Source organism: Hakea prostrata, chromosome 8, assembly GCF_041222555.1.
Source record: "Hakea prostrata isolate BN-2017 chromosome 8, UWA_Hpros_2, whole genome shotgun sequence".
Taxonomy (NCBI): domain Eukaryota; kingdom Viridiplantae; phylum Streptophyta; class Magnoliopsida; order Proteales; family Proteaceae; genus Hakea; species Hakea prostrata.
In genome coordinates this window covers 1,179,026-1,204,513 of record NC_142607.1, presented here as the reverse complement: position 1 = coordinate 1,204,513, position 25,488 = coordinate 1,179,026, and the positions used below count along the sequence as shown (strand labels likewise).

General features: G+C 38.5%; 2 protein-coding genes across 2 annotated transcripts in view; both read left to right on the top strand.

The window, feature by feature from the left end:
* Window positions 1-891: 891 nt before the first annotated feature.
* Window positions 892-25,488, top strand: part of FRI (FRIGIDA-like protein) — a 50,630-nt gene continuing 26,033 nt past the window's right edge. Inside the window, exon 1 of the mRNA XM_089164551.1 lies at window positions 892-2,057. Coding sequence (XP_089020677.1) covers window positions 1,118-2,057 — 940 coding nt within the window. The 5' untranslated portion in view covers window positions 892-1,117. The remainder of the gene's footprint in view (window positions 2,058-25,488) is intronic.
* Window positions 18,311-20,632, top strand: LOC149006164 (uncharacterized). Its single transcript, XM_089167456.1, has 2 exons — window positions 18,311-18,443; window positions 18,536-20,632. Exon 2 carries the CDS (start codon window positions 18,698-18,700, stop codon window positions 19,058-19,060), a length of 363 nt encoding a protein of 120 aa, XP_089023582.1. The 5' UTR covers window positions 18,311-18,443; window positions 18,536-18,697; the 3' UTR covers window positions 19,061-20,632.

Here is a 25,488-nt window from a genome sequence, read left to right as displayed (position 1 = left end):
TTGACTTATCATCAAATTCTTGCATTCTTTTTTTCTTTTTTTTTTTTGGTTTTCATGTACACAACTTTACTCATTTTTTTTTTTTTTTTTTTTGGTTTTCATGTACACAACTTTACTCATGCTTTAGGGACTTCATCCGGACCTTGACACCGAAAAAAGGAAAAGAAAAAAAAATCAGATCAATCGTTGGAATCTGAATCTACTTATCTAATGGAGGGCTAGGGGAATGCTTAAGAATGTCACCTCCTTGGGAGATCGGGGGATTCAAACATCACCTACGACATATATAAGTACTATTTCTCCCTACATAACAACTCTTTGGAAAAAATAATTCTTGGATTGCCCAACCCCTCTGAGTCCAAATCGTCTTCGCTGATGGGAGAGCACCTTGTGCTCCAGATGGCTTTTGACCACAAATTACAGGGCCCCACACGGGTTAGGGTGATGAGATTTATTTTTGAATGTTTTGTTACTTTTATTTGTAGGTCCCACATAATTTAGTTGTAAGAAAGACTTGCTTGCCTAATCGTGCTGCGTCCAAGCTGGCCGGATGAACCTCATATTCAAAAAAAAAAAAAAAAATCTTGCTTGCCTCACCAAACTTCAGGCTTTCAAGATATATATTTTTTTGGTAAATGAGGCTTTTACGATGCCAACCTTCTTGTTTACGAGTCCGGATCAGCTCCCCCGACGGGGAGTCCCCAACGGGTTCCTGACCACACAAAACAATGGGGCCTAGGTAAAAAACACTTTTTGGAACAAAATAAAAAAATAAAAATTTTATTTCATCCGTGGGCCCCACTGTTTGTGTGGTCAGGAACCCGTCGGGGTAGCACAGAATCCGGATTCCTTGTTTACACCCTCACCCAAAAAGTAAAATAAAAAAAAACCCTCTAGGGCTAGGGTTTGTTTGGACATGCCATGGCTAAGAACTAGGAAGCGATGACTTGGAGATTTGAGAACGTTCAGTTCCCGTACGCGTCGGCCCGCTCCTTACATTAGGAACTGGAGGCTCAAGCCCATCACGAAATTCCGACGCGACTTTACCCGTCTTCCTCGTGTAGCGGTGAAGTTGGACGACGAGTCCCGGTGAAGTTTGACGACGAGTCCCGTCGCCATGGCAGCAACGTCTTCAGACTCAGCAGCAGCAGTAGTTGAGAAGCAGGAAGGCGGAGAGCCGATGGATAGCGCAGCTGCACGATTCGTCGAGGAAAGGGAGTTCTCTTTTCTCAAAAAGGTGGATGAGCTGCGTAGTCTGTCTTCTGCTCTGTCTACGTTTAGTTGCCGTTGGGATGAGTTACAGCGGCATATTTCTTTCATACAAAATGTTATTGAAGGGAAGATTAAGCGGTCTAGTAGTACGGAGCACGTGACCGCGTTGCAGCTGTCGGCGCCAGTACCGCCAGAGATACTTGCATCCGATGCCACCGCCTCTGGTTCTGCTCGCTCAGCACTTCCGGATTCAGCCGGATTTTCTACCGAAAGTTTTAAGCAAGTCTCGTCCCTGGGTGGCGAAACGGCGAAGAATTCATGCCGTTCCGAGCTTGAATGGCTATGTGAGACAATGGGTAGCCGTGGCTTACGCAAATATATGGCTTCTCATCTGTCTGACATTGCAAAACTCCGTCAAGAAGCTCCTATAGCTCTAAAGCGTGCCCCCAACCCAGCTAAGCTTGTATTGGACTGCATTGGTCGGTTTTATCTCCAGGGTAGCAAAGCCTATACCAAGGATTCTCCGATGATTCCCGCTAGGCAGGCTTCCGTTCTCATGTTGGAACTCTATCTCCTCGCGGACTGCGTTGAGAGTGGGATTGATCCCCTGATAAAGGAAGAAGCTGAGGTCGCAGCAGTTGCTTGGAGGAAAAGGTTGATCAGTGAAGGTGGTGTCTCCAAAGCCCACAGTGTGGATGCTAGAGGGCTACTTCTCTTCATTGGTTGCTATGGCATCCCATCCGTCTTTGGATACCAAGATCTCAGTGATCTTATTCGGCTTAGTAGTCCAAGGGAGATTGCTGATGCCCTTAGAAGGTCGCGTTTCCTCCTTGAAAGAGTTCCAGGTATTGGTTTCTGATATGGGTCTCTGTTGATCTTTTGCGTTGTAAAATATAAAATATGCTTCAGGTTTGGCTATCTATTAACATTAAAGAATATTTGTTGCTATCCTTCAACAATAAAGAATCTTGGTATGCTTTTGGTAATGTTCTTGTTTTGGGAGAATGTATCTTGTGTAAAACAACTTTTACATGTTTCTGTGCAAGAGATAGTTCTTTGTTTGGAAATGGGCATTTGATAAAACCGTTCTTGAAGTATGGCCTGCATTTTAGAAAATATAGTTTTCAAGCAAGGGTAGGAGAGCAAGGTAAAGGGGTTGGCTAATAGGGGTGGTCATGATTGACTTTCACTGTTGGGACCATTTTATCAAGTTTCTATTTTCCTAACAGAACATTACATGCTCTGTAAAAATTGTTCTTCAAATCACTTCTCTCACCAGTTTGTTCTTACAGAACAAAAGAATGAACTGTTTTGACAACACCTATCCGAGAACAGAAGAACTCCACAATAGTTGTTCAAGAACATTACCTTGCACATCCTTGAATTTTCAGTCATTCGGCTGGAACAACTCAAAACAGATGCTATCTATCCAAGTAGGAAAAGGATGAGTAATACTCGAGGTTTGTATTGTTAAAATCTAGGATAAGGTGGTGGTGCTTAAAAGGAGATTGCTTGAAACTCTTCACTTATGAAGTAGTCAAACAAGGAAAGTGGAAATTTTAGGGGGACACTAATATGGTGTGGAAAGAGATGGCTATGTGTATCAAAAAGGAGGTTAAAGGTGCCAAATGTGAATTGAAAGGAAAACACCATTCGTATGGAGAGACTTGGTGATGGGATTGTGAGGTTCAAGTAGCCATTAAGAATAAGAAAGCTAGCTTTAAGACATGACAAATGACTAAAGATGTAGATGACTTACAGAAGTGTAAGTTGCCTAAGAATGAAGCTAAGAAAATTGTGGGAATGGTAAAGGAGGGAAGAAAAAAAAAGAAGAAGAAGATTTATGTAATAAGTTGTGCACAAAGGAAGGGAAAAAGCTATTTATAAGATAGCTAAAATAAGGGATGGGAAGATTAGAGATTTCAACTGCGTTAGATGTATTAAAAACGAAAATGGTAAGGTATTAGTACATCATGTGGACATCAAGAAGAGGCGAGAAGTTTATTTCTCTAGCCTACTCCAAACATACTCCAGGTACTTGTGTCTTCGAAGATAAGACTATTCACCATTTTATCAATTTCACACATATATATGAGAAATTACAATTGCCGAAGTAAAAGAAGCAGTGGGAAGGATGAAAGTAGGCAAGGCACAAAGTCCCGATGAAATCCTAATTGTATGGAAGAGCTTTGGAACCTATATGCTAGCTTGGATAGCCAAGTTGTTTTATATGATTATGAGCATAAGAAAAATGTTAAATGAATAGGGAGATAAAAATAGTAACTGAGCTATAACAACTTTAGAGGAGTAAAATTAATGAGTCATACTATGAGATTATGGGAGAGAGTAATTGAAACCCATTTGAGATTACAAACCACTATTACAGAGAACCAATTTGGCTTTATGCTAGAATGATCGATAATGGGAACTATTTACCTTATTAGGCGGCTTATCAAAAGGTATAGAGAGTGTAAGAAAGACCTTCATATGGTATTTATTAAACCAGAAAAAATCCATTTTAGAGTCCATAAAGAGTTAATTTGGCAAGTATGAGAGAAGAAAAATGTTTCAAGTAAGGTTGTCAAAGCGTCCGCTTGGGCGCTTCTAGGCGGCCGCCTTGTCGCCTTGCTAGGTGTCACCTTGGTGTTCGTTGCCATCTATTGCCCCTCCTCGCCTCGCCTCGCCTCACCTTGTCACCTTGACAACCATAGTTTCAGGTAAATATGTGTTCATAGTTAAATGATATGTATGATGGTTCAGTGATGCGGACAAGCTTGTGAATTCTCAATTACAATTGGTTACACTGATAAGCCCTGGTAACTCGAGTATACAAAAGGAGGAATAGGAGGGGAAGCATAGGATCATCACCAGCAAATATCAGGGCCAACCGAACCAACAAATGACAGGTGGCAGATTAGTATGGAGCAACCACAACCATGTTGAGATAGAGGAATGCAGAAGATACACCCCGCGGCAAGGAATGATTGGTGAAAGTTGTAAGAGTTTGTTAGGATTGTGGGTACATAAGATAGGGAATGTGGAAAGTGCAGGGGGGGGGAGAAAAAAGATGGAGTGGAAAGCAAGCTGAGCTTGCTAGGGAGAGCAGGGTCTCTCGGGTAGGATTTTGAGAGTTATTTTCTTGTAGTTGTTCTGTTTTGAGTAGGGAGCAGCAGTATTACAATTTGGTGTTAATGTAAGCTTTGTTAATGGCAATCAGATTTCAATGGAATGATTCAAAGCGTAGCATTACTGTTGTTCTACTGAAATTTAATTCTGCAGACTAAAAAAGGGGTCTTAACATACACCAAGGATCAACTTTAAGCCTATAGTTATTTGCAAGGTTTAAAGTATCGGTATCGAGTATCGTATCAGTCAGGTGATTTTAAGAGACGTATCGTCCTGTATCGAGTATTGTATCGCTCTGGCTAATGTATTTTAGTGTAATTCAATGGAGAGACGTATCGAGATGTATCGTATCGGCTGGGTCAAACATGGATACGTATTGGCTAGTATCATATGGTATCGTGGGATACTTTAAACCTTGGTTATTTGCAATTATAATAGATGATTGAATTAATTATATTTAAGATGAGGTTACTTGGTGTATGCTTTTCGCTGATGATATTGTTTTGGTAGACAAAACACAAGGAGGGATTGATACCAACTTAAAGCTATGGAGAGAATATTTGGAGCCAATAGGTTTTAAACTAAGGAAGATCTATTTATAGGGTGGATGAATGGAGAGGTGCGTCTAGGGTTTTGTATGAACAATGTATTCCTTTAAAGCTCTAAAGGAAAATTCTATAGGATACTCGTATGACCAACTATGATGTTTGGTGCATAGTATTGGACTGTTAAAAAACATCATATAGATAAACTCAGTGTAACTGAAATGAAGATGCCAAGATGGATGAATGGCAAAACTTGGAAGGGTAAAGTAAAAAATGATCATATTAGAGCTGGTTTGAGAGTAACTTCAATAAATGATACGGTACGAAAAAGTCGTTTAAGGTAGCATGGCCACATCCATCATAGGCCTTTAAATTACCTTGTATGGAGGATTGATTTAATCTAGTCGAAGGAATTAAAAGCGCTTGTTATAGACCTAAGGATATGCATGCCTTAGGCCTTATATCTAGTACGGCTTCAATTAGAGCTTGGAAGGCAAGGATCCATCTAGCCGACCGAAGTTAGTTGGGACAAGGCTTGCTGTTGTCATTGTTGTAAGCATATTTCTTATTAACATGCTTTTGATTTTGCCTTAGCTTGCTTGCTTCTTCTTCTTCTTTTTCCGGCTGAATCCTTCTGAATATTATTTTTTATTCCAAGTCTTAGGCTTACAGTTGCGAAAATGATGACAATCAGAACTCGAATGGGTATCTAGTGCTTTCTTATACAGATAGATTGTGATGTAGAAATCTGTCTGGATTAAATTGCTAATCAAACTGAATGTTCCTAATCTGTCCTGTTGGGACTTGATACACTATAGTAAATTGCCATAAGTTCCTTATGACACTGAAGCATTTCCATCAAGTTATACTGACACGTGGAAAAATTTGTTGTATTACTCATAATTTTCCTAATCTCAAGGAGTGTATTAGTTCGTTTAGAAAATGATAAGTGTTATCTAAAGTGTCTAATTAGTTTTGTTCTGTATGGGGTCTTTGGGTGTATTGGGTTAACAAGTCCTAGGGGTGTGCATTACTTATCCATATGTCCTTGGTATGTATTAGTTTTTGATAAGATAAATATTTAATATCATATTTGCAGATTATATGAGTTATTGAAAGACAGTAGTAATTTTTTGAGATTTTAAGTATTGAACCTAAACTACAGCAGTTGTTATTTAAAGCCATGGTTGCTCCTATTTTCTGCTGTTAGATCTCTGTTACTGCTTACTCTGGTTTTCTGAGTCTTTTCTTGAACTTTCTATTGAGCTTCTTGAAGATGAAAAGGTAATGTAATCTAATCTTCAAAAGACCGAATAGATCTAACTTCTAACAGAAGACTGGAATAGCAGGATTGCAGTGTAGGCAAAGCAAAAACATAATCAAGGAAAATGTCTACAGTTCAACAGATTTAATGAATTTTAAACTCTGGTTGATGGGTTTGCTCCTGCTGGCAGAACTGACCTGCAGAATATGAATGTAATCTAATAAAGAACATTAGTTTTCTGAAGAACCCTACTGTCACTAAGATTGGTAAAAACTGATCAATAATTGCAGTTCGAAAATTCAGAGAACCAAAGCAGAGTTTCGGAGGAAAGCAGTAGAGCAGAATGTTCCCAGGGTTAAGAGTTTGAATAGACTTTCCAAGTAATGTAGACTTAACAAAACCATACAAAAATTATTTATTTTTGGGATAATAACAACTACACTTAGATAGAGAACATACAAAGAAAATATACAAGATTTATAGGGGAATATATACAAACAAATTACATGATTCCCTCGCAAGATATATCTTGCAAAACATGCTTCCATTTGAGGATTGACTGACTCCTATAGTTGGATTGGTAAAATATGATTGAACTGCATATACTAAGACTTCTCCTCAAGTTGGAGCGTGAATATCTATATCCATCTTGGATTTATGAGTAGAGCAAACAAAATTTGAAGGAATTTTTATAATGCAATCAAAGATTGCAAAATATTTTCGATTCAAGAGGCATTGAATTGAAATTGGGTTGGTTCTTTTGGAGTACCAGATTTTGTTCAAAATTTGGGCATTTCAGCTGAATTTTGGGAAATTTCAACATACTTGGAAACAATTTTGAGATTTTGATCCCTTTTCACCTCCTCTTGCTTGAGAACTCTATGTTCACTACAAAACCTTATATTTTCCTGTGAAGCTTCATTTTGCTACTGAATCAAGACATGATGCTCAATTAGGAGCATTTACTTCAACAATTGGTTAAATTTTTTTTTAATATTAAAGTATCATGTGGCCAAATTTCCTCCGATTTCGAATCCGCCCTGTATGGTTGTTGTGATAGACCTCGAGGGATTCTCTAGAAGGAGTATGATCATGGCCACCATATGTAATAGAATTTGGTGTTCTTTTTTCCAACCTAATGCTCCAAAAATAGGTAAACTGTTTAAATAGAAATCTCAAATCTTTATTGTTTCTGATGACACTTTTTGACTTTAATGTACTATTAAGTAGTTTTTCTTTATTCCTACTAATGTAGAACCAGGACCTGTTTGAACCAGCCAAGGAATGAACCGGATACGACCAATTTGAGCCACCATGGAGACCAGCTGGTCCAGCTAGAAGGTCTCTTTGCTCCACAATTTTTGACCAGTCAACTTGGATTGTTGCAGTAGGATATAACAGGAAGAGAGGAAGCCAAAACACTGAACTGTTCATGTGAACAGTGTCATGGCCCGTTATTTGGCATAGTTGGAATATCCGTAGAGGATTTGTGGGGCCCAATATGAGATTACATGAAGACTTATTCTTGGGAGAGTTAGAAGTTAGTTTCTATTTTTCGAAAATTCTATTGTCACTAGTTACTAAGTTATTAGTTTCTCTTTTCAGTCTACTAAGCTTCTCTTCGTTGTAAAGCTTTAGCCATCCTATACATAGGTCCTTTAATTGCAATTTAAAATTGGACTCTAGAGTTTAGAGAAATCAAATTTACGGGCCATGTTGCCTTGCTTATGGAATCCATGTTCGACAGTTGAGATAGCTGTTGGTCAGAGATCCACAGCGAAGATACCCCATCCCCCTGCCCCCCTTCTTTTCTATCTTCTTATTCCCTTCTCCCTATCTTTCCTTTGCTGCTGTTACTATTTGTTCTGCAACAATTCATTAAGTTCTCAAACTGAAGGCCAGAATCCACCTTCAGTTGATTCCATTGGCTGCTACCATTGTTAACCATTATTGAAGGCTGTTGTTGTTCCTGTGTTTTAGTCTTGTTGCTGGAGCTTGCAAAGATTATAACTCAATAGCCCTCGGTCAAAATTGATTGAGATTTGGAGTTTTTTCTATTGCTATTTGCACCAACACTTGATCCCAATTGAGCCCATTCCATTGGTTGGATTGCTACTCATCCATTACTTTATACTTTTGGACTTTACTAGACCTGAACTTGAGTTTCCCTACTGGAGCTATTTGGAGCTTCAACAACACATTGGGACTGTTAACCTTGGGTTTACAGTCTTAAATTACCTAATACATAGTTTAGTTGCTTTGACTGTATGTGTGTTTTCTAGTATTACATTATGTTTGAATAGGTTAAAAATTGAAGGATGTGTTTTCTAGCACCACATTATGTTTGAATAGGTATGTAACTGAGTATAGTTCAATAACCAGTAGATAAGAAGCTTTGGTACCAGAGAGCAAGAAGAAGGAAAAAATGGTAAGATTGCTGAACCATGATGGACTCAACTTGGATATCTATTATGCGCTGTCTTTATTTATTTCCTATCGAACAGAATATAGTCGTAGTATAAACAGGAAACCTACTGAGAAAATGCTGACAACCAACTATGACATAAAGCAAACATGACATGTCCCTGTCGTGGACACCTATACTTAAATCCTACTGAGAAAATACTGACAACCAACCATGACATAAAGCAAACATGATATATCCCTGTCGTGGACACCTATACATATAAGTATATGACAATGTACTTCCATGGTACATGAAGGTTTGTTCCCCCATTCTACAAATTTCAACATTCCCCCTCAAACTAGAGCATAAAAGTCACTCATACCCATCTTGAAAGCATCACTGAACAGAGGGTTAGTAAACAGATTACTAAGGTGGTTGGTAGAAGAAACAAACAGAGTAACAATTGACTTCCTCGTAACAGCATGTTGCCCAGAGTGGTAGACTGGAAGTAAACTTCAATTTTTTTAGTTCTGCAGGTTGCTGGCTATGGAGATAATAATTTGGTCACCATAGAACATCTTCTTAGGTTGAGTAACTGGAAACACCAACTCTTGACTTTTAATCACATCAACTTGGCTCTGTGGCTCCAGACTCAGCTCCAGTGGACATAGCCGTGGTTGTTGGCTGCATCTCCATGTAATTAGATTCCCACTATTGGATGTGCACTAATACATGGTGAACCTCCTGTGTTAGATTAATATTTTGTTGAGATTGATTAATCGGACCCTTCCTTGGAGCTCCCTCAAGATATGAAGGCTGCCTCTCACTGAAGATTTCTGACTGCGTGTATGGGTATCTTTGTGTAAAGCCAATGGTAAGTTAGTGGGAGCTTCAGTTAGGTGAGCAAACTAGGTGGTGGGTTGTGTAGTAGTAGATAGCACTGTCTTCTTATGCTGTCGGTATTCTTACACTGGTGGTAGAGACAAAACTACTGAAATATTGTTTGAGGGTACAAGAATGAGATTAAGTGGAGCATAATTACAATAAGCATGAAGAGTAGGTCTAGGTTCATACTCTGTAAAAGGTGATTTCAGCACCGACAAATTGCTGATGAGTGTTGCAGAACTGAAGTCCTATGTCTGCAAGAAGAAGAAGAAATAGTCCTGGTGTGGGTTGTTGTAAACACAGTTCATATGTGTTGCTTATTGTAAACACAGTGCATCTTGGTATAGACGTATAGGACAATTAGCAGAGTAGTTACAGATGGCAGCTGAGTAAAAAGATACATAACAATGGTACTGGTGTGGCAGAGCATCACAAGTGATGACATAATTGTAGATGTTTAGAATAGCTGCAGTAATTACAGATGGCAACTGAGTACAGAGGTATAATAGTATTGGTGTGGCAGAGCATCACAAGTGATAACATAATTGTAGGTGCTTAGAATAGCTGGCAGAAGAACTGAGTTTCAAGGGGTTTGAATTCATATGGCACTATGGCAGGTTATGAAGTTATTGGCTGTGCTTCTTGGTGTTATTTAGGGGTTGACAGCATGTTGCAGCACTTGAAGTAGCTTTCATGCAACCACTGACAGTGACTAGATTGGTTCAGTTCGAGGAGACAGCCTTTGAGCCAACTTGGGTATGCCAAGTAAATAAACTGGAAGAGGAAACATACTGAAGAGCTACAGTGCTCTAATTCCTCTTTCTGATGCATTTGGAATCATCTGTTGTAAGTTTTAAAGCTATGGAGGTTACTGTATCATTGCTCACAAATGGCAAATGGCAAATGGAGTAATGTAGGTGTTACTGTGTTCCATATTTATCAAAAGGTCGTTTAGGAGGTCCAAGGCAATGGCTCACTTTTTGTGTATGCGAAAGTTGTTTTCTTTATTTCTCTAGGTGACACCAAGGAAACGCCTTGTATGCCATGTTGCCTTATGAGCTGAATGGTAGCTTGGACGGCATCTTGTATTTAGATTTCATTTTTTTTGTGGTTTTTAAAATGATCAAAGTTTATTCCACAACTGTACATAACTGTTGGACTATTGGTGGTTCACTTTGTTACCATGAAATGAGAAGCATGGGATCATTTTAAGATGAAAGAAACAGGGACAAAAGAAGGCTGAGGAGTACTTATTTATTTAAATCTTTAACATTACTTATTATGCTATGTGCTATTGTATTTTGCTGATATATGTTCATTTTTTTAGTGATAATCTTGCATCACAATGACTCTTTAATATCTATCGAATGTACTTTTTATGCCACATAAAGTGGTTGTATTAAAAAATTGTACACTGGAATGCTCTGTTTGCAAAGGCTATGCCATACGGCTGCCAAATCATGATGGCACTTCCCGTGGTTGCGTGCTGTTTTGATAGCTATAACTATGCTGTCTTGTGGCGATGCATTGGCATTGTATATTTGTATGGTTTTATGTTGCAAGGGACAAGGTAGGACTGGCAAGTTTGGCTGGATTACAGGCAAAGCATAAGAAACTACGTAAGCTGATATAACTCAGGTTCTAGGGTTGAAGGACTTAGATATCAAACCCTAAAATTGGGTTCCTCCAGGATCCTTTCCTTGTGAGCCAGCAATCGAATAACTAATCCTTGGGAAGCTTGGTTCAAATAGTATAACACATAGCAGTTTGAGGATCGTGTTGGATGGATTTGGGAAATTTTTTAGCAATAATCAAGATGGAATGGGATTGTGGAGGTTTAGGGTTTTGGGATTGATTTAGGAGACTTAGGATTTTAACAATACCCAAGATGGGATGGGATCATGGAGGGTTAGGGTTTTGGGATTGAATTGGAAAAAATTGGGTTTTAACTACTCAACAATATCCAATATGGGATGGATGGATTTGAGAAACTAGTACATAGGATCCATTCAGGCTTGGAATGGAGTTGTTAGGGTTTGCGGCAAGGGAAGGGGCTCTTGGGACTTGTGGTTGGGTCTTGGGAAGGTTTAGGGATGAATGGGTGGCTGTCGTAAGATTCTTGAACCTTTCTTCCTGCTTTTCTTAATCTTTCTTTCTTTCATTCTGGAGTTCTGCACTTTGGTTCAAGAAGAAGATGATTGCAGAAACTCCGCAATTTCTAAGAAATGGCTGGTTGGGTTTTGGGGCAGAAGAAAAGGAAGCGGGAAGGTTACTGCCTTAGTACAGAAAGGAGGGAGGAAGGTTTGTGGGTGGGGTGCTGTTGGTGCAAGGAAAAGAGAGGGGGCTTGTGATGGGGTAGGGAGTGGCTGGGGCGTCACTCACTTAATGGGTAGAAGGTTGATGTTGGTGTTGTTTGACTGCTGTAGCTTGAAAAATACTTGAAGAAGATAGCTCTCAAATTCCACCATGGCCCTCCTAAGAAGACAACAACCTGGATTTCCTCCAAACTCAGTTTTGCATTCAATTCAACTTGAGAATTAGAGGGCTTTATCTATAGCCTCAGCTAAGAATTAGAAAAGGACTCTAAGTTGGAGAAGCAACAGAACTTTAATTGGCTTATCCAACAAACTCAAGTACTACTCAAATGGTTTGACATCAAAAAACTCTATAACTAACTCTGGAGGACTCTAATCCAAATTCCAAGAGTCGATATGGAGGCCTAAAAATTATGAGATTAAGGTGGACTCAAGTTGTGGGATCCCAACCAATCTAGCAATCTCACCTAAACAAGGACCTCAAATATCTTGCAAACTAACAATCAGAAAATTAAGATAAAAATAGATCTAGGGTCCAGATAACAAACTGGACACACCAAAGACCATGGTTCAAGATCTTGCTCTCAACCCACTTCTTGCCCACTCAAAAAAGAGAGATCTCACTAGAGTTTTTCCTAGCCAACTTAAGTGAACTTAAGTGCCCATCTCAGGGGGTTTTAAGGGTCAGGTAGGCTCAAAGTTGGTCTTTAGCCTATTTTAGGCCTTCTAAAAACATTGGTGGTCTTAGATTTGTGAGAAGACAACCCTAAGTATGAGTTCTAACTCGACCCTAAGTTTGGAATCCAAATGCTGCAGGTGAACATGCAAGGTTATGAAACATGAAATATAGAACCATTAGGACATGTAAATGAAAAGCAAGTGATAAGATACATTAAATAACTTAAATACCAATAGAATGAGTACGATACAACATCACATTCTTGACTTTTGAGAGTACATAATACAACAAGCATAAGCTCATACTTCACATTGTTGCCGATGACCTTACCTAGACGCACACAACTCCGGGGGGGGGCTGCCGCGTGTGGGGTTTGCAGGGGTTAGCTCCCCGGGGCCTGTAAAGGCCTTGTATGATTTTGGGCCCTAGGATTTCCTTTGCAGTTTGGGCTTGGGTCCATGAATAGCTGTTGTGGCCTTGGTTGAAGAACTTCTTCAAATGATCTTATTTGATCTTCCTTTCTTGATGTAGATGTGCTAAACCTTGTTGTAGGTCAAGATCCGGCGTCAATTTGACAAAAAATAGCCAAAAATGAAAGATTGTAAGGTCTCGGCGAGCGGGGAGGTGAGAAAGAGAGAGAGACAGGTCAAGATTGACTTGTCTAACTTGAGAGATGGCATTTTGAAGTGGCTAAGTGGACCGAGATCTCGTTCGAGATTTACTACAAAGGAGATCTCAACTCCCTATCTCAAAATTGCGAGATCTCAAACCATGCCCAAGACCCCCAAAAATTGTCAAAATGACCAAATACCCTTGGGAAGGTTCGGCTAGCCCCTTGATGCACCAATTGGGCTTGGTTCCTGGGCATATTTTCTGGTTCTTGGAGGGTGCTGGGCCTTGTTATATCAGTCTTCCCTTTTTTGAAAGCATTCATCTCTTAATGAATGTGTTTATCATTTGATTCTAGATCGATCCTTTGGAAATTTTCAGTGTGAATTCGTACTTGCATCTTGCACTTATTTTTTTGGTGGAGGGGGGGGGGGTAGGAGCATGTGTCTTGCTGATAGCACCAATCCCAGGCAAAACTTTGGTAAGGAATAGCAGTGGGATAAAATCTTCAAGTCTGGTAGCCTTCCTTTTCAAGAGTTCTGGGGGCATGTTAAATTTGACAGGCTCTGGCCCAAAGTCAGTAGAAATAATTGACTCTGAATCCTGTTATATGGTGGAGGAAATACTTGTGTGCAACAATTTGAACCGTCCTTACGCATGACTTCTTCTCTTTTCTTTCTAAAATTCTGCACTCTGGTTAAAGAAGAAGATTAATTGTAGAAATTCTCCAATTTCAAAGAAAAGGGCTGGTTGGGTTTTAGGTGTAGGAGAAAGGGGGAAGGTTACTGCCAGGACTAAAAGGGGAGGGGAAGGTCTGCGGGTGCCAGAGAAGAAGGGGGAAGGTTGGGTTGCTGCTACCACTAGGGAAAGACAGGTGGAGGGGGCTTGCGATGGGGTAGGGAGGGGGCTGGGGCTTCACTTACCTGATGGGAAGAAGGCTGCTGTTTGTGTTGAATGACTTTGTAGTTTGAAGAGTACTTGAAGAAGATAACTCTCAAATCAGCCGTGGCCCTCCCAAGAAGACCAAGACCAGGATTTCCTCCAAATTCTGTTTTTATTCAATTCAACTAGAGAATTACATGTCTAGAGGGCCTCATTTATAGCCTCAAATAAGAAATAAATGGACTCAAAGTTTTGAAAACCAACTAGAACTCTAATTGGCTTATCCAACAAATTCGACTACTACTCAACTACTTTCACATAAAAAAACACTATAACTAACTCAGACTTAAATTGTGGAATCCCAACCTAATTGGGAATCTCACCTAAATATGGATTCTCAAATATCTTGCAAAATAATAATCAGAAAATTAAAATAGAAGTAGATCTAGGGTCCAGACAACATACTGGACTCAATGGGACCTAAACCTAAGACACTTGAATTTTGTCAAAATAACCAAAATACCCTTGGGAAGGCTCAGCCAATCCTTTGGTGCGTCAATTGGGCTTGGTTCCTGGGTCGTCTTTTGCTTGTTCTTGGAGGGAGCTGGGCCTGGTTGCATCATAACCATGACAGCTGGGTCATTTGGTGGTGGTGGTGGTGCAGCTTCGTGGATTTTTAGCACACTTATAGTTAGAATATGGGTGAGCTTAAAATGTGAAAATTGAAGATATTTTAGACAACTTTCCAGAAAAATTCGAATCAGGTCAAACTGATATCAGAATGGGAAGTGATGGCATGATCCTCAAGCGTGGTGTGATGGTGGAATATAACAGTGGTTGCATGCATAGTTGTCAAGGCGTCCTGGCGGGTTTATAAGGCCTGAGGCGATGGTCGCCTCAGGCAATGTTCATAAGGCGGGCGCCTCAGAGATGAGGCGTCTCTGAGTCGTCGCCTTAGACGACTCGGACGCCATATTGCACTGGGCGATCGCCTTATTGGGTTTTAAAATTGTAAATTATTTGATTCCAAATCAAAGGTGAAATTTAATTTGAAACGTAGATTCTGATCGGAAAGAATCTAATGGGTGAGTTGTTATATAGGTGTTACGTATTATTACATATTATCATTTGTAACATTAAATTAATTAAAAAAAAAAAAAGGAAAAATGAGATTATTGAAATCAATCGAAACCGTCTCAAGACTCTCAACCCTAACCTCTCACTTTCTCTCTCAATCTCTCTCTCGCTCTCTGCTACTCTCCCTCTGCAACTCTCTTCATCTCCGACTCTGACAGCGACCACTGGCGACACCAGTGACACCGGCAACAACTAGTGTCATCACCGGCGACAGCCAACGTTACCGGCGACAGCCTTTGAAGAGGATTTGGACTCTTGGACTCGTGCGACTCTGTTTCTTCTTCTTTCTTCTGCAACTCCACCGTATATCAGCCTTCTTCTTTCTTCTGCAACTCCTCCGGCGGTTGCAGGCTTGCAGCGGTCACTTTGGTCTCCATCTCAGGCGACGGTAAGTCGCTGAATACTTTTTTTTCCTTACTTCTGGTCACTCTACTCTTACTTCTGCTTCTTTTTTTTTCTTTTTCCCCCCCTCATAGGCTCATACGAAGGCCACTTTAGTTGCAGCGATCAAATTGCAGCGGCATCGGTCACCATCTCAGGCGACGGTATGTCGCCGGATTTTTTTTTCTTTTTCCTGCGATTGTAAGATTGTTACAACTTGCTTTTTTTCTTCTTTTTTTTTTTTGGTTTGGTTGTTGCATACTGCTTGGTGTATGACTGATTGACTGTATTATCACTGTATGATGTTTTTTTCTTTCTTTTTTCCTGTGATTTGCTCCCAAGCATGAATTTTTCAGAAGCTTGGTTGATGCACCATGTGCAAACTATTTGTTTTCAGCATCAAACAGTTGAGAATTTGAGATTGATGCTTTGTTTCCATCAGCTTTGCTTCGATCAGTAAACCTTCTTCTTTACAGGCTCCCCTGGTTCACCCTTGCATGATTGCTTCTGCTTTACCTGAAACCCAAAACAAAAACACAAATTAACTTTCAGATTATTTCATACCAACATTTCTAAACATTTATAATTTGATGATCACAATAGAAACTAACCTTTGCAACAGGCTCCCCTGGTTCACTCAATATCCTGTTCCTGTATTCTAAATTTCTGATTTGCTTGTGATGGATCCTTCTATTAACAACTGCATCGGCTGATCAGCTTCATCACCATGTACATTAATTTTTTTAGTCATCATCTTCATCTTATATTTTCTGATTTTTCAGAATAGAAGCTTGGTATCATTATCAATTTCATTATTGTTTTTAATTTTGGCTAATTATATGTGTATCATGTTTATTTGTTGTAGATTTTACTAGTTATTTAAAATGACCTCAAGGCCCTCAAGTGATAATCAAGTGGCTGCTCCTAGTCAGCCTATTCCTAGTGGGGGTGAAGCCTATGATCCCTCTAAAGACCCAAAGAGAAAGGCCAAGTCAAATGACCCAGGGTGGAAATATGGGTATTGGCCAGATGTTGCTGACAGGAATACAGTCAGATGTAGTTTGTACAACAAAAACTTTAAAGGAGGAATTAAAAGATTGAAGCAACATCTAGTGGGTGGATATGGGGATGTTGTGAAGTGCACCAAGACCACTGCAGCAATTGCCCAAGAGATGAATGCAGTGTTGGTGAAAAATAAAAAGAGGGTTGTTGTTACTGATTTGGATAATGAGGAGTATGATGACATTCAAATTGGAGAAGAACATCCTATTCCTGCCTCTAGGCCCTCTAGTGGAGGAACTACATTACCTAGTGTGGGGTCTGAGGTTGAGGTGTGCTCCAAGATACCAAGCTCTGGGACTGCATCAAAAAGACTGAAAAGTGCCCTTAATAAGGCACCAGTAAGGGGTCCCATGGATATGCATGTTAGACGCAATCCTGAAGAACTTGTTGAAGAAAGGAGGGCTAAGGGTGCTACTCAAACAACCATCTTCAATAGAATGAGATCCCCTGAAGAAAAGAAGCGAGTGGATAACCACATTGCTGATTGGATGTATCAGTGTGGCATTCCATTCAATGCAGTTAAAGCTAAAAGCTTTGAGGTGATGGTTGAGTCTATTGCACAATATGGTTCTGGGTATAAGCCCCCAAGTTACCATGAAGTCAGGGTGCCTTTGTTGAAGAGTGCAAAAGAAAGAACAATGGAGATAAGGAAAAAGTATGAAAAGTGTTGGAGGAAGTATGGATGCACACTCATGTCTGATGGGTGGACTGACAAAAAGGGTAGGCATCTCATCAATTTTCTTGTCAATTGTCCAGAGGGAACATTCTTCCTTGGTTCTGTGGATGCATCTAGCCAGGTGCAAGATGCAAACATGCTCATTCAGTTATTGGATAGCAAATTTGAAGAAATTGGGGAAAAACATGTACTTCAAGTGGTGACTGATAATGCCTCAAATTACAATGCAACAGGGGACTAGATTATATTGGACTCCTTGTGCAGCCCATTGTCTTGATTTGATGCTAGAGGACATTGGGAATTTGAAACAATATAAGAAAGTGATAATTCAGGGGAAGAGAATTACCACTTTCATTTATAGGCACAGAAGATTGCTGGAGGCCTTGAGACAGAAGACAAATGGCAGAGATCTTGTGAGGGCTGCAGTGACTAGGTTTGCCACTTCATTCTTGACATTGCAAAGCTTGTTGAAACACAAGGATGATTTAAGGCACTTATTCATTTCTGAGGAGTGGACAAATTGGAATTTGTCCAAGACAGAAGTAGGGAAGAAAGTAGCTGAAACAACTTTTTCTACAGTATTTTGGCATGGTGTGGTGGATTGTATTAGAGCATCACAACCTCTTATGATTGTATTGAGGATTGTGGATGCTGATGAAAGACCCGCATTGCCTGAAGTGTTTGTAGCCATGCAAGAGGCCAAGAAAAAAATAAAGGACAATTTTGGAGGCAAAGAACGACTCTGGAAGAAAGTCATACAAATCATTGATAGGCGATGGGAGTGCCAGATGGAGAGACCTCTATATGGTGCAGCCTATTTCTTGAATCCTGGGAAGTTCTACAACTTAGATGATGTAGATGATTATTAGTTGATCACTTTTCTCCAAACTTCTTTCAATGAAGTTGTTGGAAGACTAGTGCCTGATGCACATCAACAAGATAAGATATTGTCCCAGGTAAATGACTACAAGGAAGCTAGAGGTCCTTTCTCCACAAATATGGCTATCGACAAACGTACAACTATGAGTCCTCGTAAGTTTTTACTTGTATATTTTATTTTTAGTTATACTTATTTGGTTTGTAACTCTACCTATTATGTTAATCTTTTTTTTTTTTTTTTTTTTTTTTTTTTTTAATACTATAGTTACATGGTGGGATACACACGGAGGAATTGTTTTTGAGCTTACAAAGATTGCACGGAGGATACTAAGCCTTTGTTGTTCTTCCTCTGGTTGTGAACGGAATTGGAGCACATTTGAGTTTGTAAGTATTAAATGATTCAAGTATTTAAAACACTTTTAAATTTAAATTTAGAAGAATGACTTGGGATTCTTTTCAATTGCTTATGAATTCAGATTCACACCAAGAAGAGGAATAGGCTGGAACATGAAAGGTTGAATGATCTAGCTTTTGTTCAGTACAATCGCCGTCTTCAAGAAAGGTTCGATGAAAGGCTATTAAAGATTAGAAATTATGATCCACTACTCCTTGATGAGCTTGACTGGAGCAGTGAGTTGATGGTTAATCAGCCTGATGATTTAGTCCATCCTGAGGGTGATCTTACTTGGAGCACTGTTGATAGAGCTATAGGGGCATCTTCATCACTTGAGGGCAAAAATAGACCGAGGAGATGTCAACCAAGTGGATCAACATCTGGTGGAGTTAATATATGTTACTCACGTCGTAGGTCTTTGGAGAGGGTGGTTGAGGAAGAGGAACATGACTCTGAGTCTGATGGAGACATGGAAGAAGAGGAAGATTTGCTTGATGATGAGAACATTGCAGATGATTTTGGTTTGAGGTCTACCTCTTTGGAGCAACAACAAGTTCGAGAAGATCTCCCACTTGCTACCAATTTACTTGATGATGATTATGACTAGTTGACTTATACTTTTCTATTGGGAATTTTGGATATGGATTGTGGATTTTTATTGGGAATTTTGGATATGGGTGTGTTGGTATATTTGGGATTTGGATTTTAGATTTTAGATATAAGTGGGACTGTTTGCTTAAATATTTAAAATTTCTATTTAGATATAATATGCTTTGTTTCATTTTCTTCTTTTACTTGTGAGGATATTTGGCTACAGCTCAACAATGTAGAAGAGGTGGAGTTGTAGGTGATGGTGGAGGTGGAGCCATGGAGTTGTAGGTGGTGCTAGTGTTGGTGACATTTAATGAAGGTATGTTGTCTACTTGTCTAGTGTTTATTTGTTTTGCTCATGCATGTATGTGTTTACTATTTAGTTACATTTTATCGTATCTTGATTCTTTTTAATGATAGTATAATACTTGAAGTTTATTTAGGACCTACTATGTGTGGTTTGTAGTATGTTGGATGACTTGAAGTAGGCTAAATGGCTAATATTAGTTTTTTTATTATATATAAGATATGTTTATAATGAATTAGTGTATGAGATGTACGCTAAAACGCCTCGACCGCCTCAAAAGCGCCTCGGAGAGCGCCTCATTGACTCATTGCCCCAACTAGCTAAAACCGCCTCGCATCGCCTCGTCGCCGTGACAACTATGGTTGCATGTCAGTCAGGTTTAATCCATTTCTTGGGAACCATGTATTTCATCTGAGCTGTTGTTATCTCCATATAAAATGTAGCTCTTCAGGTTGTCAAACAAACGGCTTTGATTTTAGGTAATTGGAGTTTGGACTGGGAAGATATGACTATTTAAGTGGATAGAGGTCAAAATGCGCAAGCAGAAACATGTATCCAGAAAGATGTTGTGGATCACCCATATTTGGATCAAATTTGAGCATGATCTGAAAGCAATCTAAAGAGGGCTATTATTACTGGAAAATTTGTTTTTCTGATCATCTTTCCAATGCAAGCAGAATTGCTTTATTTGCATATCTAAGAGAAAATAATGCTGGTTGGACTGAGCACAGGTCAATCTTCCATTGTTTTTCTGGTCCTTTTTGAGTAGTTAAACCATGTGCAATTTTTTTTTTGAGGCTTTAGTGGAACCTAGGCTTAGTTTTCAGCAATTCTTCTAGAAGACAAAGATAAGAAAAGAGAGAAAGAGAAGGGGAGATTCAAGGATACAATCTCATCCACCTTCCATTTAAGGGAGAGTTGATGCTCCATTGAAGATTTAGAGAATGGTGGTTGTGTTTTCATGTTGATATGGAGTATGCCGTAAAAGAGAACGTGAAGTCTTGGAGGAGAAAAGGAAAGAATAGAGAAAAAACGAAAAAGAGAAGAACGTGACCATGTGCCTTCCATTCTGAAGACTTTTTTAACACGGTTCCAAATAGGAAAAACTTCAATCGTTTCTATTTATTTGAGTTTAGTTTGAAAGGGGAAGGAGATGGGTAATATTTATCCATAAATATTAATCCAGACCACCTATGAATCTTAATGACTAAATGTTGGCAATCAACTAGAGAGGAGCTACATAATACGTGGAATCTTGCGAAAGTCCTCCCCTTCCCCCCCCCCCCCTTAATGTTTGTTTATCAATTGTTCTGTTAGTTAAATTTAAGTAAGTCTTATCTTGTTTAGAACAATAAAGAGAGCTGAGGTTATATGGTTATTTATTGTTCAAACTTAATAGTTTCATTTTTTGTAATTATCTAATCGTTCCAAATTCTTAATAAGTGAAATTAATCAAATTCTATTTTCTTGTTTGATCTCAGAGTACCCATTCACTTGATACTCATTTGGTTCCATTTCTCAGAGGTGCAAGCTTGGCCTTGGTTGGCACTGACTCGCATTTCCTGCCCTAAGCCCAAACAAGTCTTGGGCTTAAGATTTTGTCCTTGAGGGTATTGTCATGGCCAAAATACCCTGGCTATAAATTAGGGCCAAGGGAAGGCATGGGATTAATGTTTGTCACACTCTTGCTTGACCTATCCTGACTTGTCCTTGGCCCTTACCTTAACCTTGGCCCTAAATTAGCCCTGATTTTGCCCTTGATACTGGCCTTGTTTGTGGCCCCAATTTTAACTATGGATTTTATCTTAATATTGACCCTCTTATTCATCTTGATCTATGCCCTTATTTGACCCGAGTTATTTTGATCCATGAGGCTACTTCTTTCTTTATTATTTATTATTTCTTTGTTTGGTACTTAGTAAAAATAAATGATTTACTTTTTTATATTATTGATATGTTACTATAAAATCAAACTTAGTTGTTTGCTATATCCTATATTGTATAAAAAACGTGTATGTAATTAATTTTTGACTTGCAGTCAAAATTCTAATCCAATTAAATTAAGGTGTTTAGAATCAAAATTCTAATTAAACTGGGGTATATTTTAAAGGCAAGAAGTTTAAGGTCTCAAATCGTTACCCTTAAGCTAGGGTATTTTATGATCAAAATTCCAAGCAAACTCTTTCAGGTGATTTTTAATGATTAAAGCACAAAACAAGTTTAATCGATCTTCTTAGGAGTGTGAATATGTATACTTGCTTCATACCCTAAACAATAATTGAAAACCAATTAAAGCCATTGTTATACCTGAGCATACTTTTGTAGGTGTACAACCCTAATTTAGAAGATCTAAGTGAAATTTCAAAATAGAAGGTCAAAGGGAGACTTAAATTTCATGATCTATAGATTAAATTTTGTAATATGATGTAATGTATTAAAATATATTTTTAACCATATTAATTGATGGTGAAGTATGATTTCTCAACCTCCAATGATGTGAAGTGTCTTATATCTATTATATTTTTTTTTTTATTAATGAATCAATTGAAGGGACATGAAATCAACTTGCAAAAGATTGAGAAATGAATTATTGCTAGAAGTAATTCATAGTTATTTACTACGAAGTCTTTGATTTATTTTAAATTTCAGGAATTATTCAGCCTAACAGAATTATATCTGAATTATTCTTACGTGTTCAATTAATTCTTTTAAACTCATTGTGTACTATCTAATATGCATATGGAACAATGATGGAATCAGATGGATAGAAAGGTACACATATTTTGAGTTTTATGTTGTTTATATCTTATTCTAGTATATCTAATGATTGATCGTACTAAACAGGTATTACATCACAAGTACTAAGAATCATCTTTGAATTATTTAACTGAGTTTTTTTATTTTAGATAAAAGACTAATTAGCCTAATAAAGGATTTTAGAATGTTGAAAAATCTTTGTAGTAAAAAATATGAAAGGAATTTACCTTGTACATTTAGGGGAAAACATTTTTTGTTGTCTTTGGAAAAGATATCCATAATACGGTGGTCGATATACAATTTTTGCTCAATTAAACTACCAAATATTTTACCCATTTTTTTAGTGAATGGATAATTCTCGAATCTATATCCTAAGCTAAATTTTAAATTTGCCCTCGTTTCTCAAGAATTACATTTTTCTCTTGGGTTTTTTTAGTAATATTTTGTCTCCTAAATTTGAGGTTTTCAAAGGAACAATGCATTAGATTATTTGAAGACTTTGAGGGGGAAAAAAAGCAAAAAAGCATATTGACCTAGGAAATAGGGAAAAAAAACCAAGACTTGCTATATAACATATTAAATTATAAACAATCTTTTTTTAAAGGTATTCAAATTCCAAAAATGCCTGCTTTATTACCTCTCTTGCTTCTGTCAAAATAAATTCACTTTCACTTGTCAAAGTCAAATCACCCTACAAAAGAATATGGGGTCTTTAACAATAAATGAGAAGAACAGTCACCTGTGTTCTCCTTCTCAAATCTCTACTTAAGGTCTCAAGCTCTCCCTATGTTCATTTTCTCAACTTAAGGTCTAAAGTGCTTCCTGTTTGTTTTCTTGACTCTAGGTCTTATGCCCTCCTTGTGTTCATTTTCTCAACTTAGTGTTCAATCACCCGTAGCAAGCATTAGTCTCTTTTGCTTTCCTTAGTGTTTGTTGGAAGAATATTAGGAAAGAGTTGGTGAGAATTGCTAACTCGACAATCCGTACGTTCCTTTTTTAGGTAAAACATGGTTTCCATTTTGGTTGTAACCCCTAGAGTGGTTTTTAAATAAAATCTTTGGCTGTAGGAGGCTAACACAACAAGTAAGGCTTCCTAGCCTCTCTCTGGTTTTCATCTTCTCCTTCCCACGATTCTGTTTTCCCCCATATTTCTCTTTAATCTACATGGTATCAAAGTAGCAAGTGTCTAGATTACCTTCGTTTTGGAATGATTAAAATTCACAAAACATGCCTGCAACCCTTGGAGACTCATTATTGCAGGTTGGAGGTCTGTAAGGCATCGATTACAAGGGCAGTAGCACTTGAAGCTACAATGTCTGCTCTTTGAAAAATTGATGGAGTAAAGAAGCACATAAAGCTTTGATTTTCGATGGAGGAGTGACTGCACAATGTTGGGTCCTCTTTTTGAGAGGTAAGCCCTAGATAAGGGTGTCAATTGCGTTGCGAAACCGTTTAACCGTATCGAACAATCTAAAACCGCACTGTACTACACCGTTCAAAATTTGGCATAGTACGTACCAAAACTGAATTTTAAAATTTAATGTGGTACGGTACCGGTTTTAGGTCCTCGTACTGTCGGTATTTATTGAAACAGTACCGAATTGATATCGTACCAAATTAAGGGATATAAATATAATTTTACAATTAAAACACTTTATCTTTACCCTATTCCTAATTCCCTGTTTCAGTCTTTCGTTTTGTCCTTCCCTTCCTCTTCTTAGATTTACTTGTTTTATCTCTGTTAATTAGATTTACTTGCTTTGTCGCTGTTAATATCATATTCTATTGATTGTTTGATCGCAATTTCATTAGGATCTTATTGAACTAATAACAAAAGTGGCATCGTTCGTACCAAAATTGTACCGCATTAGATATGATATTTAAACCTTTCTCCCGCACCAATTTAATATCGAAACCGTACCAACTGATTTTGCAAATACTGAAACTGTACCGTGTGAATTTGGTATGGTTCTGGTTTTCGGTATCCAAAGTTGGTACTGTTCCGATTGACATGCTTAGCCCTAGATTTCTGTTGGTTACGGCACTTTTCTCGAGGATTTGAATGACTTTTGTTGGAAGCATCATCGTTGTTAGGTGGAGTGTCTATTGATTGCTCTAAGTAGTGCGATTAACTTGCTACAATCCTTAACTTGGAGTTGTGCACGATCGAAGGAAGTTTGAATCTCTCTGCTGTTATGCCAAACTCCTTTATGAGAATCGATTAAGTTTCTATTGTTTTGAAGTTGTTGGAAATTGCATGGCAAACCCCCTCAGGTTGCCAACATGACCACATCTACACCCCCATAGTGTGATGATAAAACTGTGAAGATGTTTGCAGAAGACTTTATTCACTTTACCCAATTTCAGCAGCCCAATCTCGACCATCTGCTGCTACATTTGTACAAACAGGTAATGCAACAACTTGCGTCTCATCCTCTTTTAGGTCTTGGGTCATTCATTTTGGTTCCATTGATCACATGACTAGCACCCTTGGTTCATTTTGTTCATCCGCTTCTATGGTCACCCTTGCGAATGGTTCCCATGCCACAATTGAAGGCATTGAAACAATATCTCACCCCATCCCTAACCTTATCCTCTGTCTTGTATTTACCATAATTTCCATTTAATTTATTCTCTGTTCGTAGGCTTACCATTGAGTGGTATTGTCTTGTTTACCTTTTTTCCTAGTGTTTCTTTCAGGATCTTACGATGAAGAAGACTCTTGGTAAAGGTTGTGAGTCTGGGGGGCTGTATCTATTTAACACGTCAGTTGCCTTTTCAGTCTGTCTACGACATCAGATTCATTGTTGACTGGGTCATCCTTCTTTGCAAAGTTTAAAATTACTAGATAGTTTTCAGCATATTTCCGAGTTACAGTGTGAGTTGTGTCAGTTTGGGAAGCTTCACTGTGTGAGCTTTCCACCTTGGGTTGTTAACTGGTCTTCCTACCCTTTTGTTTTAGTTCATTCTGATATATGGGGTTTGTGTCCTATTGTTTCTACTTTTAAGTTTTAGATTTTTCGTTACTTTCGTGGAAAACATTTGTAGAATTACCTGGCTTTATTTAATGAAAACCTGTTTTGAATTATTTCATATACTTTGTAGTTTTATTGCAGAAGTTCACACTTAGCTTGGAATTATGGTTAAGAGTCTTTGTAGTGACAATTGGAAAGTACTTTTTGAATCCTTTCACCATCCTATATGAATTCTAATGGCATACTTCATCAGTCCTTTGTTGCTTACACCCCACAACAAAATGGTGTTGTTGAGAGAAAGAATCGTCATCTTATGGAAGTGGCACGCTCTTTGTTGTTTGAGATGAAGGTACCTACAACTATCTGGGCTGATGCAGTAATGACTGCTTGGTGTCTTATTAATCT

Excerpts from the sequence above, each read along its gene's own strand:
- LOC149006164 (XM_089167456.1), top strand. The coding sequence starts at position 18,698 with ATGGTTAATCAGCCTGATGATTTAGTCCATCCTGAGGGTGATCTTACT.